Raw genomic sequence first — 15,711 nt, forward strand, 5'->3', positions numbered from 1 at the left:
ATATTTAATATAACAAACCATATATGACACAATACAACATAGTATGTTATGTTATGTCATTTATTATTATATTGTGTTATTTTATATATTACATTAAGCTATATCATCCAGTATAATGTAAAATGATATAACATAATATAGCATAGCATAGCATAGTATAACATGATATATGACATAATATAATGTAAATGATATGTACATAATATAACATATCAGCATAACTCTCTCTGCCTCTGTCTGTCTGCTATGCAGATACATATATACATAAGGACACATATGAAGCACTAGATCACTAGATTTTTTTTAAGCAGGTAAGAAGGAACCCAATAGGAGGAACAGTGGGCAGCACCTTCATTACCCTGAAATTATTTTTCTGCCAGGCTCTCTTTCGTCAGGAGGCTCCCTCCCCTTTGACAGATGTGGCCTCTGACTCCCAGTAAACTGGCCAGGTCCTCTGAGCTTGAGCTCTTGGAGCCCCCATGCAGACCCTGCCCAGAAGGCTGACATCCAGGTGCCTCACATGCCGGAAACTCCCGGGTTGCAGCCTAGCTGAAGGGCCTTGGCCTTTCTCTGGGCCTGGCCTCAATGTATTCTATCCTCCTTTCACTAGAAGGCTAATCCTTCCCCTACAGGAAGATGACCACGTGGCGTTCATGAATGACAGCGATCTTTATCACCTCCGCTTCTACCCAGCTTGAACTTTAATCAAATGTGGGTGACTAAATTGGCACACTGCTCCTGGGAAGGTGAAAATGTGGCTGGACATCGCTGGTTCTTATGTGAAGCCCGGCGAATCTCATTTAGAAAGCACTGGGTGGGGGGGGGGGAGGCCTCCTAAACACTCAGGACTCATCCACCCCCCATCACTGCTCACAAAGGATCTTCACATGAGCAGGCAGGGATAGGTGAGCCGCAGGGGCTCCACAGCTTACACACAAGCAAAATCTCCCGGGGAAGAGAATCAGCAGGCAGATTCATTCCAAAAGACAGTCTTAGGGACCCCACCCCCCATCAGAAAGAGACCTTTGCTCAGGCCTTCTCCTTGCTCTTCCCTGTGGGATGTAGTGAGACAAAGACCCCACTTTGTCTGCCTTGGCTTGTTGCAGACTTTAGGGTATGAGAAATAATTCATTGGGACCCCTACTCTATGCAGTCGGCATCAACCAACTGGATATGGTTCCACTGGGGGAGTGATTATAAGTTCTGTATCCAATCCCAGAGTTGTGAGTGACATTAGAGGGGACTTTAGAGTCTTTAAAGTGCCTTGGACTCGGGACTCTACCTCAGTCTCTTTTATTGAGTTGGGACAATTTTAATTCCCAGATGGGTTTACGCGGCGCTTTTGTGGTCTTCCTATTTGTTCAGCTGAACTTGATTAGAGTATTCCCATTCGTTGCCATCAGATAAGCAAGTTTTGGTGATTATACATAATGGTGTGAGGGCTGGCCCTTCCCCATTTGATCAATTGGGAGAAACTGAGGTCCTTCTGCCCTGTGCTGAAGATCCTCCTGGCTCTCCCTGCCCTGCTTGTTAACTTTCCATACACACACACACACACACATACATATACACACATACACACACACACACACACACACACACACACACACACACACACAGCCTATTGCCTCCATCTTCCCCCATGCTTCCCCAGTCCTTGCTGTGCAGGGAACACCAGGATGCTTCTACCTGTCCTCAAGTCTCTGAGCGGGGGAGAAGGGTCAGAACAATCACATCAAAAGACTGAGGAGGAGAAAGATGAGGACAGACACCTTCTGATTTCATCCAGCTTTGCCTCCTGAGAATTCTCCCCAAGAGGAAGAAGCCAGCAGAGCCAGAAAAGGCCCTTGTGATCCTCACAGTTGTAAGGGCTGGTGACAGTAAGTCCAGGCGATGAGATCCCACCACCATCACCGCCACTGCCCACATTACCTGCCACCAGCAGGAAAGCTCAGGGGATACTAATACAGGAGATACTACCACTACCATCACCTGCCCTCAAACCCCATCATCCCCGTGGGAAGTGACCTGGAGCCCTCAGTCAAGAGCACAGATGTTTGGCCCTATGGCCTATCGAGTCACCTCCACAGTCTGAACTACCACTCAGTGAGCAAGTCCCTCCGGTAGCCACCACGGCAAGAAAACCTGCCAAAGAAGCAGCCATTTCACCACAAAAAGCCCTTGACGTGGTTCTATGAGGGTATGATTGCCGAGGCTTTCCCAGTGCAAATGACTCTAGACTTGGATTAGCTTCGGGTCTTCCTTCTAGCCTCCATTCAAAGTGTATTACTTGCCGCTGAGACCCCCAGGTCTTTCCATCCAGTCAAGGGGCTGTGAGCCCTCCTGGGGATGTTGGTTCCTTGAGGTTCCCTTTCAGATTCCCAATGGTTAGTACAGAGTAATCACACAGCACAGAGGCTTAATGCAGGCTTTTTTATTCATTCATGATATTTTGTATTGGAATTCATTAGTTACAATATGAAGTTATTCAATAAATGTTGTTTTCATTAATGTTTACTATTTCTTTCTAAAATTAGTTTAAAAGGTCTATGTGTTTTATAGAACTCAAGAATTGCAAATAAATATAAAATATTTACATATGTTTTATACATGAATATGCATGCATGAATATGTGTATCTACGTATGTATGTGTATATATATTCAAAGAAGAAAGGGAGGGATAGAGACAATGTCGGGAGGGTGGGGGTGGGGTGGTCAAAGGAGGCAGACCCACAACTAGGGTGTGGCGATGAAGGCTTTGCCTTAGTCACCTACAAGCCAGTAGTGTTCCCCAGAATGGGTCTCCTCCCAAAGATGGTGTGGTTGGTCCTTCCCTATTTGACTGATCTCCCAGTATTTACACACGCGCATGCACACACACACACACACAGACACACAGAGAGACACATACACTCTGTCTCCTCTCATTGTATTCAAAACAATACTCATTGAAACATGTATGAAGGATGTGGCATGAGCGCTTGTAAATGGCACCAGCCTAAGAGTCCAAGATGAGCCATTTGGTCCAGGTCTCTATCACTATGTGACTTTGAGCAAATATTTATTCAACACCCTCTATGAGGTGACATTGTATTGACTTGGACTGGGGTGGGGGAACAGGGTAGTAAAGAGTTCAAAGTGATGCAGTCTTGACCCTCAAGGCACTTCCATTCCAACTGGGAGATCCAAGCCCCAAAATAGACAAATACAAACCCCAGATACAAAGATATGGATTTCAGTAGAAAATGGTATTTTGAACTGAATCTTAAAGTAGCAGAGGTGAGAAGATGGACTCCAGCCTGAGGACGACTGAAGATGAGTTTGTACATCAGAGGCCATTTTAGAATAAGTATCAAGTCTATGGAGGGTAATAAATAAACCTGGAAAGATGGAATAGGTTCAGGTTATAAAGTTTTTAAATGCCCAACAGGAGTTGATCTGAGAAGCAAAGGGGAGGCTTTGAAGCTTATTGGGGTAGGGGGAGTGCTGTTGATGATGGTGACATGGTCAAACCTTGGGGAAATCGCTTTTATAGAGGATGGAATGGAGTGAGGAGGATTTGAGGTAGGGTAATCAAAGAGTTGGGTATTATATCAGTTCAGGTGAGAGGAGGTGAGGCTGATGAATAACATAAGAGCTAAGCCATCTCAGGGGAAAAAAGGCGAGAGGGTAGAATATGTGAGAGATGCCTGAATGTCTCTGGGCCTCATTTTCCTCATCTGTAAAATGAGGATGCTAAAATCACTGGCCTCTTAATTCTTTTGCAGTTTTTGATCCATGATCCTCTCATTTTTTTAAAGTCAATTAATGAAGGACAAAATGAGCAGAAACAAGGGAATGTTGTATACAGTAACAGCAACATTGTTTCAAGAATTTCAATGAATTAGTTATTTTTCCCATTATAAATACCCACATTCACCATAAAAAACATTTGAAGAAAGAAGCTATTTACCTCCAGAGAAAGAACAGATAAAACAAAGTATGCATAGAATAATTTTATATATGCACATATGTGTTGAAAATTTGAAATAGTAAAGTACATAGTAGATTTGCTGTTTCATGTAAAATCATCTTTTTATTGTACTATGTTATGGAAATGTTTGTTTTATTCCATAAAATAAAATAAATTTTAAGTGAATAGTCATTTCAAAAAAGTATAAATTCATCATTTGTTTTTATTTTTAAAAGCTCTCTTAAAAGTGTAATTATGGTGGTCGCTAGGTGACACAGTGGATAGAGCACTGGCCCTGGGGTCAGGAGGATCTGAGTTCAAATCCGATCTCAGACACTTAATAATTACATAGCTGTGTGGCCTTGGGCAAGCCACTTAACCCCATGGCCTTGCAAAAACCTAAAAAATAAAGTGTAATTATGATGGAAGGGAGGTCAGATTGAGGGAGGTGTTGATCAGAACAAAACCTTGATGAGGGGGGATAGGGTGAAAGGAGAAAGAAAGCATAACTGGGGAAAAATAAGATAGGGGGAAATGCAGAGTCAGTAATCATAACTGTGAATGTGAAGGGGTTGAACACTCTCGTAAAATGGAAATAGATGGCAGAATGGATTAAAAAACAGAATCCTATAACAAGTTATTTACAAGTGTAATTATTGAACCCCAAGAATTACAGTCAGTCTTCTTCTGGAAAGCAGATCCTTGTGACATCAGGTGGCTTTTTCTAAAGAGTAACTTAGGTGGAGGAATGAAGTGAGACCCCGGCCTATTCATTCCCTTGGTATAGTCAGGAGACAGAGTTTACACATAAAGTCATTGTTAAGCATTGCTTACTTTGCTGACCACAAAGTAGGTACTCAAAGACTTAATGATTTGCATCATAGGGAAAATTCTGGTAGAGAGGAAATAAAATTAAACTAGCAAGAAAACCAACTATTTTTCAATATGTTAATGGAAATATGTAATATAGCTGGTCAAAGGCAAGAATAAACATCCCTAGTATCCCCCTCTCATTTCTCCAAGGGAGATAGATTCCTGCCAGAGAGTGGCCACTCTGCTGTCCTTAGAAAGAAGGGTACAGGGCTAGAATGATATCTATTTCTGATCACTGTTTATTAATGGGGAAAGGGAGGGTCCGAGTTCTATTTGACTGATCTCCCAGTATGAATGCACAGATACACACACACACACACACAACACATATATACACATACACAAATACACTGTCTCTGTCTCTTGTCTGTCTCCTCTCATTGACTCCTGTCCCATTAAACACCAGTTCCACACCCAGAACAAATAGCAAAGAAATCCATTTATCCAAGTCAATAGCAAAACAGAAATTGGAGAAAGTGTATGTGTGTGTATGCATGCCAGTGGATGTATATCATGTACATAGATGTGAATGCCTATAGTCTACACTTGCTAGATAATAGACTGAAAATGTACTCCCATTGGGAGTGAGACATTTTACCTTCATGAATACAGAGAGCCTTTGGATCTCACCCAAGGGGAAAATTTCATGCCATCTTTAGTGTAGCAAAGCTGAAAATGGGGAGATTGACCAAGTTTTACATGTTGGCTTCTTCAAAGACCTGGGGAGAGATTAGCATCACATGCCTTCTCTATCAAATTTGGAAGCCAGAAAAACTCCAGAGACCAGATCTCTCCTCTCTCCCTCTCTTGCCAATTCTGTCTCATCTCCCAGATAAATGTGGGAGATGCTGATCTCCACTAGTGGGGAGAGAGATCTCATACCAAATAGACTTTGAGCAGCTTCATAAGGAAGTGTTTCTAATGATCCCTTTTCATTTTTTGCTTGTTGATATAACTTTCATTACTAAGAAGTATGCTTTTTATGAGACTGATTATTTTTAAAGCTTTGAAGTTCTGGACCAATGAACCATATCATATAAAAGTGGCCATCACTAATCTTGACAAGGAGGTGAACTTGAATTCTTCTAGGTCATACCAGTAGGACACAACCTCTGGTAAGTTCTGCCATGGTGGAAAGGTGTCAAGAATGAACCTGGCAACTTGCTGCATGTGAAAGAGAGGGCAAATCTGGAGAAACTGATCCACAAGGGGACAAAAGTCACAATAATTCACAAAAACTATTTTACTAAGGGGCAGACCAGTAGTACTCCAAATTTGTGAACTCTGCTCCTTCTCCCATGGATCTCTTGAGAATGAATCCTGGCCACAACACCCAAACTAGTAACCATCTAAGCCTTGTTTGGACACCTCCATTGATGGAGCCTTGCTATTTTGAGGGGACAAACTATACTATGGGCAAGTGAAATTCAATTCCATTCAAACCAAGTCAATAAACATTCATGATACTGGAGGAGGCCCTGATGGCATAAAGACAAAACTAAAACAATATTGACCATTAAGGAGCTTAATGGTTCTTAGATCTAGGACTGGAGGCAACCCTAGAAGAGAGGTCCCTGAGCCCAATCCCTTCATTTAACAGATGAAGAAACTGAGAGCCAGAGTAGCAAAATCACTCTTGAAATTTTAGACCTAGCTAGCTTTCTGCTGTAGGAGGGGAAAGAGAAAAATAAAAATAAATGGATGCTGAGTAGACACACATAGATACAAAGCAACTTCCAGGGGAGACTGGAAGACTCAGGACTATGGACGTGGCAGAGAACCTTTTTTTTTTTTTAGGTTTTTGCAAGGCAATGGGGTTAAGTGACTTGCCCAAGGCCACACAGATATGTAATTATGTGTCTGAGACCAGATTTGAGCCCAGGTACTCCTGACTACAGGGCCAGTGCTCTATCCGCTATGCCACCTAGCTGCCCAGAGAGAGCCTTTTAAAGGAGACTATGATTTGGGAGCTGAAGCTTGAAAGTGTCTGGGGATTCTAGGAATGGGAGGGGAATGAAAAGAGAGAAGAAGAAAGTCAGGGCACAGAGGCAGGATGGGGGGTAGGGGTGTACCAGTGTGGTGGAACTGGAGGAGGGGGTTGTAGAGGAGTCATGGGAAGGTAGTTGGGAAGCATAGGCGAGTTCAGTTGGTGAAGGGCTTTAAGAACCAATCAGGAAATTGAGGGAATGTCCATCCATTGGGGAATGGCTTAGCAAACTGTGGTCTATGTATGTCATGGAACACTATTGTTCTATTAGAAACTGGAGGGATGGGAATTCAGGGAAGCCTGGAGGGACTTGCATGAACTGATGGTGAGCAAGATGAGCAGAACCAGAAAACAGTAACATGGGGGTGATGATCAACCCTGATGGACGTGCTCATCCCTTCAGTGCGGCAATCAGGGACAATATGGGGCTATCTGCAATGGAGAATACCATCTGTATCCAGAGAAAGAACTGTGGGGTTTGAACAAAGACTGAAGACTATTACTTTTAATTAGGAAAAAAACCTGTTATCTTATTATGTACTTTTACTATCTCTTATAATTTAGGATATGATTTCTCTCTCATCATGTTCCACTGAGATCAATATATACCATGGAGACGATGTAAAGACTAACAGAATGCCTTCTGGGGGTGGGGGGTGGGGAGAGGAAGCAAGATTAGGGGCAAAATTGTAAAATTCAAAAGAAAGAAAGAAAGAAGAAAGAAAGGAAGAAAAGAAAGAAAGAAAGAAAGAAAGAAAGAAAGAGAAAGAAAAGAAAGAGGAAGAAAGAATGAAAGGAAGGAAGGAAGAAAAGAAAGAAAGAAAGAAAGAAAGAAGAAAGAAAGGAAGAAAGAAAGAAAGAAAGAAAGAAAAAGAAAGAAAAGAAAGAGGAAGAAAGAAAGAATGAAAGGAAGGAAGGAAGAAAAGAAAGAAAGAAAGAAGAAAGGAAGAAAGAAAGAAAAAGAAAAAGAAAGAAAAGAAAGAGGAAGAAAGAAAGAATGAAAGGAAGGAAGGAAGAAAAGAAAGAAAGAAAGAAAGAAAGAAGAAAGGAAGAAAGAAAGAAAAAGAAAAAGAAAAGAAAGGAAGAAAGAAAGAATGAAAGGAAGGAAGGAAGAAAAGAAAGAAAGAAAGAAAGAAGAAAGGAAGAAAGAAAGAAAGAAAGAAAGGAGGGAGGGAGGGAGGGAAGGAAGGAGGGAGGGAGGAAAGGAGGGAGGGAGGAAAGGAGGGAGGGAGGGAAGGAAGGAAGGAGGGAAGGAAGGAAGGAGGGAAGGAGGGAAGGAAGGAAGGAGGGAAGGAAGGAGGGAAGGGAGGAAGGAGGGAAGGAAGGAAGGAAGGAAGGAAGGAAGGAAGGGAGGAAGGAAGGGAGGAAGGGAGGAAGGAAGGGAGGAAGGAGAGCAATCAGCCATGCTTGTAATGTATCCTAGTAAGGACGATGATGATGGCCTTGACCTCGGAGCAGGAGAAGTGGACTTGGGGGGCCGGGCTAGACCACCAGGGTAATAGGGAGCTACTGAAGCTTCCAGGGTAGGGGAGGGACTGGGTCTGGATTTGGAAAGGAGCAAGAAACTGAGGCCGGGGGGCGGCGCTGGCCCTTACGGCCGGCGCAGGGGGTGCAGGGCAGCTGCGAGCAGAGCCGGGCCCCCCAGATCCAAAACTCTGGGTGGGGCATCAGGGGGAGCCGAAGCCGCTTTTAAAAAAAAAACCAAAAAAAAAAAAAAGAGGAAGGAACCGGTTCAGACCAGCCTTCGGTTCCTGGTGTCAGTCCTGGCCTAATTCCCCATGAGGGTGGAGTTGTAAAGGGAGGCTTCCCGGGGTGCAATCTCCAGCCACCCCAAACCCAGAGGCGCCACGGGCTCCTCCCTCTGCCCGGGTGGGGGTGGGGGGCCGGCCCGCCACGGAACTACAACTCCCAGCACACCCTGCGAGGAGACTACCCTCCCAGCATGCCGCGCGGAGCCCCTCAGCCGGCGGGTGGGCGGGGCGGAGGGAGGGCGCGCCGGGTCTGCCCCGCTGCATCTTGGGAGGAGTAGTCCGGCGAAGCCGCGGCAAGGGAGGAACGCGGAGCGACGCCGGGCGGGGCCCGCGCCTCTCCCCGCGCCCGGCCGAGGCTCCGCCCCCCGGCGCGCGGCCAATCCGCGGGGCGGGCGGGCGCGGCGCGGCGCGGCGGTTGCCATGGGGGACGTTGACGTCACGGGGTGAGAGGTGAGGGCGCTGACGTCAGGCCGAGCCAGGCGGAGGCCGGCGGGTGGGAGGGCGGGCGAGCGGGAGCTGGCGAGCAGCGGGCCGGCCCGGGCGCCGGGCGCGGAGCGGAGCCGGAGCAGCGCCCCGCCGGCGCGGCCATGGACGCGGAGCGGGCGCTGAGCACCCTGCGGGGCGGCGACGCGGGGGCCGTGGAGAGGGTCCTGCGGGAGTACAGCGAGGAGGTAAAGCCCGCGCGCCGCGGGGACCCCGGCCCAAGGTCACCGGCCCGGCCCGGCCCGGGGTCCGCGCCAGCCGGGGCGCCCGGGCCCGGCCTCCCTTCCCCCCTTGGGCCGCCCTTGCCCGGCGCCGCTCGGCAGCACCCCACCCGCGGGGCCCGGGGACCCCCTCGCCAGGGGCCGTTCCCTGCGGGCCGGACGGCCGCGGCTGACCACCCCCGCCCCCGGGCCTGCCGCGCCGCCCTGGGCCTCCCCGGAAGGCACCCCGCCCCCCAACACCTCGGCGGGGACGGTGCCCCCCGAACTGCGGGTTCTAGGCGGGGCAGGTGCCCGTGAGGGCCGGGTGGGGTCCCGGGGCCGCAGGTGCCCGAGCCGACCCCGCCCCTCAGCTTTGGGGTCCGGAGGACCCCCAGAGATCATCCGGTCATTTTGCAGAGAAGGGAGCCCAGCCCCAGGGAGGTGACCGGTCCGGAGTCTCACAGGTAATGCCGGGAGTGGAGCCGACATGGGGGACCCCACACCCGGCATTCCCCAGGAACCAGATTGCTGGGGTAATCCCTAGTGCTTTTTGTTTTTCTTTATTAGACGTAGATCCGACTTCTTGTGAAAACAGACTCCCGCACCTTGAATGTCAAATCTCTCCATTCTCTCGCCCGCTTGGACTGGTTAAAGGGCGATACCCTTTACACTCCGTAGCTGAACTGGTGGGCTTTTTTGAGTATACCCTTTCTGTTTTGTATTTCTTTGGAGCATGGCACACACACACACATACACACACACACAACATACACACACACACACACAACATACACACACAACATACACACACACACACACACACACACACACACACACCCTCTGCCATCACAAATGTTGAGGGCATCCTCATAGAACACACAAGCCACACACTGCAGTCAAAGACGTTTTCACCATCGTACACTTGACTGGAGAATGTAGCCGATACGAGATCCCACGGTGCTTGTTGTTGGTGGATGATTTAAAAAAATTACTGACTCGGTAGAGCCAAGCCCCGTGTTAAAGGCTCTCCTCCAAGGAGGCATGCCCCACGCATATGTCAACAATAATCTTTGAAAGCTCTAACACCGTCTTCTGGTCTTTAAAAACAAGTGAGGCATAAAACAGGGAGACGGATCCTTGCCTGAAGTATGTTTGCCGGTGCCGTAGGAGAGCTCAGCACCAAGCCCTTAACCGGTTCTGAGGTCCTTCAGAGGCTCTTGTCCTTGGAGGAAATTGGGCCAACTGTATGCCCCAGAGTCACTCAGGAGTTTCAACACTGGAAAAACCAAGTGGGCTTCCAAGAATACTTATTGTCTAGTCCAGGGATTCTGATCCTGGACCCCATATGCAGTTGAGTGAAGCCTATGGGCCCCCTCTCTGAGTAATGTGCATAAGATTCTAAAGGAAAACAACATAATGAGATGAAAATGGTAAAACTCTTATTTATTTCATCCAAAATAAATCTATCTATCAAACTGATCTTGACCTGGCCTCTGGGTTCAGAAAGCCATGTCAAGACCAGTGGTGTCAGAGTCAAATAGAAATGATCCTTAAGGGCTGCATTTCAACTTAGAAAATCACACATGAGCATCATCTTTGTTGTATTATATTTTTAATTTCTTTTGTTAAGTGGCTTCCCAATTCCATTTTAATCTGATTCAGGTCACAAGTTTGATTCTTCCACTCTGGCCTATGCTATGTAGTGGGTAGACACCATTTGTCCATTATTGCATCTTGGGCAGACTCTGCAAATGGACAGTGATTTGAGCCCATAATGGCCATGAAGAGGAGGTAGAGCTGTCCTAACTTCTTTTCCCAGTTCAAAGGCTAGATTGCCTTTGGAAAGCTGTACTGTCCTTTTAGTGACTCTAAAACAATGATCCCCGAAACAAAGACACATATTTCTTTAGCACTAAGATTCTTCTGAGGCCATTTTGTGACTACAAGTCATGGAAACCCACAACCTAGAAAGAATCCTATTAGAACATCTTCTAAAGGCCGTTGGAGACACATAGAGGGCATGAGCAGGCTATGACCCTTCATAAGTAAGGAAGTCAGAGAAGCAGAGTCAAAGATGATTTTTTTTCTGTGAGAGAGCAAAAAGATAACCAGCACTCACTGCTGGGAGTCTTCTGGGAGGATGTGAACAAAGTTCAGCCTGTACAAGCAGGCCTCATTGAACTGTGATTGGCCTCCTTGGATTGAATACCAGTTCTCAGTGAAACCATAAAGGGGTCCATGGGAGGTTGGAGCATTTCAATAGAAAGTCTATCTCCTGGGTCTACAATGGGAATGGTTCTGGCCAAGAGGCTGGCTTGGAGGCAGAAGGGTTGGATTTAGATTCCTGCCCTACCATTTCCTACCTTGGAAAAATCATTTCACCTCTGGGTCTTAGATTCCTCATGGGTAAAATGAGTTTGCACCAGGGGATTTACAAGATCCTTTCTAGATCTTGCCATTTATTGTTCCAGAAGAGGACTCAAAAAGGAATGATAATATTTCCTAAGAGTAAGGAGTTTGGGGTAGGAAGGAGAGAAAATTTCTACATTGTGGTCCTACCTTCAGTTCATTCTCATTTTTCCCTCCTTTCTCTTTCTATGATCTTTCATGGTTATTTCCTGGCTCCACTGTCCCTCCAGTTTGACTTCTTTTATTCCTGCTCAGAGAAACTCATCTCCTCTCAAAAGCTTTAGCTCCAAGTACATGATGTTTTTCAAGGTCATCTCTAATGCCCTTCCCCACCTTTGGAATTATTCTTGAAGTTTAACATGGAAGTCATTGTAATGATGGTTAGGATGAGTAGATTATCTGCCCCCTTTCTGGAAGAGGGGGCATTCTCACATCAGTGGTCTTCCATGGTTACTTGGCAGTTGGGTTCAGGGTCAGGCAGTACCACTGGTTGAGTAGCTATGGGATGCTCAACCCCTCTCCCACCATATTTGATACTGGTCGGAGTGGAGGTTAAGTCCCAGTCTGCTGATCAACCAGCAAGTATCTGTCAAGTGTTTATTATGAGCTGGGCACTTTGGAGAGTGTTGCAGATATAAAGACCTCACATTCTATGGGGGAGACAGCCTCCAGGTGTCTTGGGGAAGAATCTCTTAGGGAAGGCGTGGAGGCTTGAGGAAGAACAGAAAGAGTCTGATGATAGTGATCAGGAAGAGGGAAAGGTAAGTCAGTCAGCTGTGGGGAAGGTTAGTCTTGGCTTTAATGATTATTGACTCTTTGACCCTTGACTTCCATGGTGGGCAATGTTCTTAAAGTCTCATTTGCCAAAAAAAGGGGGGGGGGGGGAGCATTGAGTGGCATTTCTTCCTCAAGCTGTTGGAAATAAGCTAATGAATATTCATGTTTGCCAATAGCACCACCCCTCCACCCAGAGTCTAATAGATAACAGGGAGCTTTGGCCAACTCATGCGCTATGAATGGCAAGCAGATCTGCCGGGTAGTGGGGGGCTTGGAAAATGGGAGCTATGGATTTCAGTGGTGCCACAGAGACTGCACCATTGGTTAGTTTCCAAGTCATCTGACTCGATTCTTTGGCCATGGGCATGTAACTAACTGTCTCCGGATGAAGCAGGAATGTTCTCAAAGGAGTGGAACCTTTTGTGGTTATATTTTCAGTTCTAGCTCACAAGATCTCAGAGTTGGAAGGACCTTAGAAGTCATCTGGTGTAGCCCCCAGGCAATCTATGAAAACCTTTTTTATAACATTGACAAGTGATCATTTCCCTCCCTTGTGAGGGGAAAATGATTGGATTGAACAAGAGGATCTTTGTCACGCCTTCCAACCTTTGAATCTACAATCCTCGGACCACCAGTTCTGGGAATCCACGACTGTATGACATAGCCCGTTCCTTTTTTTGGACAGCTCCAATTTCTAGTTGAAACCTTTCTCCCTGTAACTTGGACCCATTGGTCCTGTGCCTGCCCTGAAACTATGAGGAATATGGCTAATCTGGCTTTACAAGACAACCCTTTCCCATACTTACTGATGATTGTCAAGTCTCCCACAGTCCTCCCTTCTCCAGGCCCAAATTTCCCATTACCTGTAGCCATTTCTTATGCTCTGTTGCTCACTGAGAGTAGCAAAATATAGTAGAGAAGCAGGTTAGCGTGGAAGGAAAAAACTGGATTTGGAATTGAAGACCCTGGATCTCTGACTCTGCAATTTACAGCAGAAATGACTGCAGCTGTCACTAAACCTCTTTGAATTTCCTCCTCCGTAGAATGAAGAGGTAGACAATGATTTCTTAGCTCAATTCGGGTTCTAAACCTAGGAGCCAGTCAATTAACAGAGCATTTATTCAGTTCCAATGGAATCGCATTCCATTCACTGTGGATTTTTATAAAAAAAATGTGCCCCCAAAAGAAAGGTCTGGATGGGCATTGCCCAAGCTTGCCACTAAATTGCAGGTTTCCTCAGGGCAGGTGCTGGTTCTAACCATATATGGCAACCTCCACATTCCAGCAAAATGGAAACATTTCCTTCCCTTAAGGAACTTACAGTCTAATGATTCCTATGAACGTTGGTCTTCTGTCTTTTTAGTGGTTTGGTAAGGAGGAAAAAGAGACAACAGAGGTTTTTCAGGAAGGTCCAAATATCTTCCTTTGATCCTAGGTAGGTCACTCACATTGATAATACAAAGCATATCATCCCTGTAACCAGAGCTCTTTGTTCCAAATCATTGGAAATCCTCCTTTTTTCTTTTCTTCAGCTAAGAAATCAGACCTGGTAAGGGATGCTTGGCTCCATCCTCAGCAGTTGCTGTCAGCAACAGTTAGGGACTTCTGAGCTTCTTGGGAACATGTTGGATGCCCTTGGGTTTATCAACCCTGGTTACAACTAACTCCTGCCCTCAGGAAGCTGGCAGTCTAGTGGTCAACTGGGCAATGCATTTTTAGGGTTCCAGTACACCCAGAGCATGCTTCTCCCATAGAATCCTGCAAGTGTAGGTGTGCTGAGACAAAACACAGGAATTTCCATAGATCTTTGAAAAAAAGACCTAGTGAGAAATCTAGGATCATGCATGCATAGCTTGACGGGACCCAGCAGATCATTCAGTCCAAATCCTCCCCTTCATTCATTTGTCAATGAAGAAACTGAGGCACAGATCAGGGATGTGACTTGTTCAGGAGACATAGGAGAAATGTCCAAGCCTCTGACTCCACAGCCAGGGCAGTCAGTGGGCTACCATCATTGTTCCTTGGACATTTTGTTATGAATTGATCCCAAGACCAATGGGTCAACTGGGGCTGAACTGAAAATCTCTGTACTTTTGTGAAGGTAACAATTCTAAATTTCACATAACTTTGTTTTATTTCCCTAATCCGTCATTCCCCAACCCTAGTAAAATGTGTGGGTCTTTTTTTTTTTTTAACCCTGAGAGTGTATCTGTTGAGATGACTTTTCAACCGAGACCATAGTAAAGGTTATCTTTATCTCAGAAGCTGGGTGGGTGCTGATAGAACAGGAGAGAGAAATAAAAACCTCTCTAGGAAGGAGTTTGCGCCATTGAGGGCCCCAGGCTCTCTTGAGCTGCACTTTTGGGATCTCTGGGCCTTTCCATCAGCTCTGCCATGGAATCTGCTTCCCTTGCTATCCCCTCCATTAGAATGTGAGCTCCTTGAGGGAAGAGCCTGTCTTTTTTCCTATTTGTGCCCTTTAATCTTGGCACAATGTTCATAATTTAGAAAGAGCTAGATGCGTGATTCTTCACTCATTCATCTATTCATTAAACCCTGTTTCCTAGGAGACACTCTGTAGCATCTGAGGGGGCCATTGTTGATTGTCCATGAATTTTCCCAGTAGGGGTCATGGGATCATTGATTTTGGGGTAGATGAGGCCTATTTCAGCTCTGTCATTTTATGCCATCAGAAGCTGGCCTGTCAAGGTGGTGACTCACGCAGGCAAGGGCACCCTGGTAGGAAACATCTCAGGATTTGAACCCAAGTCTTCTGTTCTTTCATAAGGTTCCAAGTGAAGAGAAGGAATAAGGGATGTTTGATCTGGGGATGCAAGGGCTTTAAAGATATTTGGGTCAGAGTGGGCTGAGGGGCCACAGGGGAATCCCTCCTTTCCGGAGACAAGCCAGATCTTTGCTGGCAGATCTGACTCACTATTTGGAAAACACTAATCTGGGGGTTAGGCCTGGAAACACAATCTGTGACTTAGGCCAGAGCAACCTGAACACAGATGACTGTGTCAAAGGGCCTCTACTTTCCAGCTGTGACTGAAGCCAGGGCTAAGCTTTAGTGGAAGAGCAAGCCTGGTGGGCCACTCATTCTACTTGACCCATTCCTTCATCTTTTGGGGTCTTCGGAATTCATTGGCCTATCACCTTCCTGGGCCTGAATCTCTGCCTCCACTTGGGAAGTGGGTTAGTATGACGCCCTCTCCCCCACGTAGCTCAGATGGATTGCTTAGTGTTTATTGGTGTCACCTGGGCCTCTTTCAACCTGA

At 46.3% G+C, this 15,711-nt stretch overlaps 1 protein-coding gene across 3 annotated transcripts in view; it reads left to right on the forward strand.

Moving 5' to 3' along the window:
• Nucleotides 1-9,087: 9,087 nt before the first annotated feature.
• Nucleotides 9,088-15,711, forward strand: part of RIC8B (RIC8 guanine nucleotide exchange factor B) — an 87,463-nt gene continuing 80,839 nt past the window's right edge. Inside the window, exon 1 of one of the 3 annotated variants that reach the window (XM_074226768.1) lies at nucleotides 9,088-9,235. In XM_074226768.1, the coding sequence (XP_074082869.1) occupies nucleotides 9,152-9,235 (84 nt within the window). In that variant the 5' untranslated portion in view covers nucleotides 9,088-9,151. Of the gene's footprint in view, nucleotides 9,236-9,706; nucleotides 9,934-15,711 lie in introns of those variants that run through there. The other 2 variants (XM_074226767.1, XM_074226766.1) reach the window with 2 other exon arrangements.

The sequence above is a fragment of the Macrotis lagotis genome, chromosome 2, assembly GCF_037893015.1.
Source record: "Macrotis lagotis isolate mMagLag1 chromosome 2, bilby.v1.9.chrom.fasta, whole genome shotgun sequence".
In the NCBI taxonomy this organism is placed as follows: Eukaryota; Metazoa; Chordata; class Mammalia; order Peramelemorphia; family Peramelidae; genus Macrotis; species Macrotis lagotis.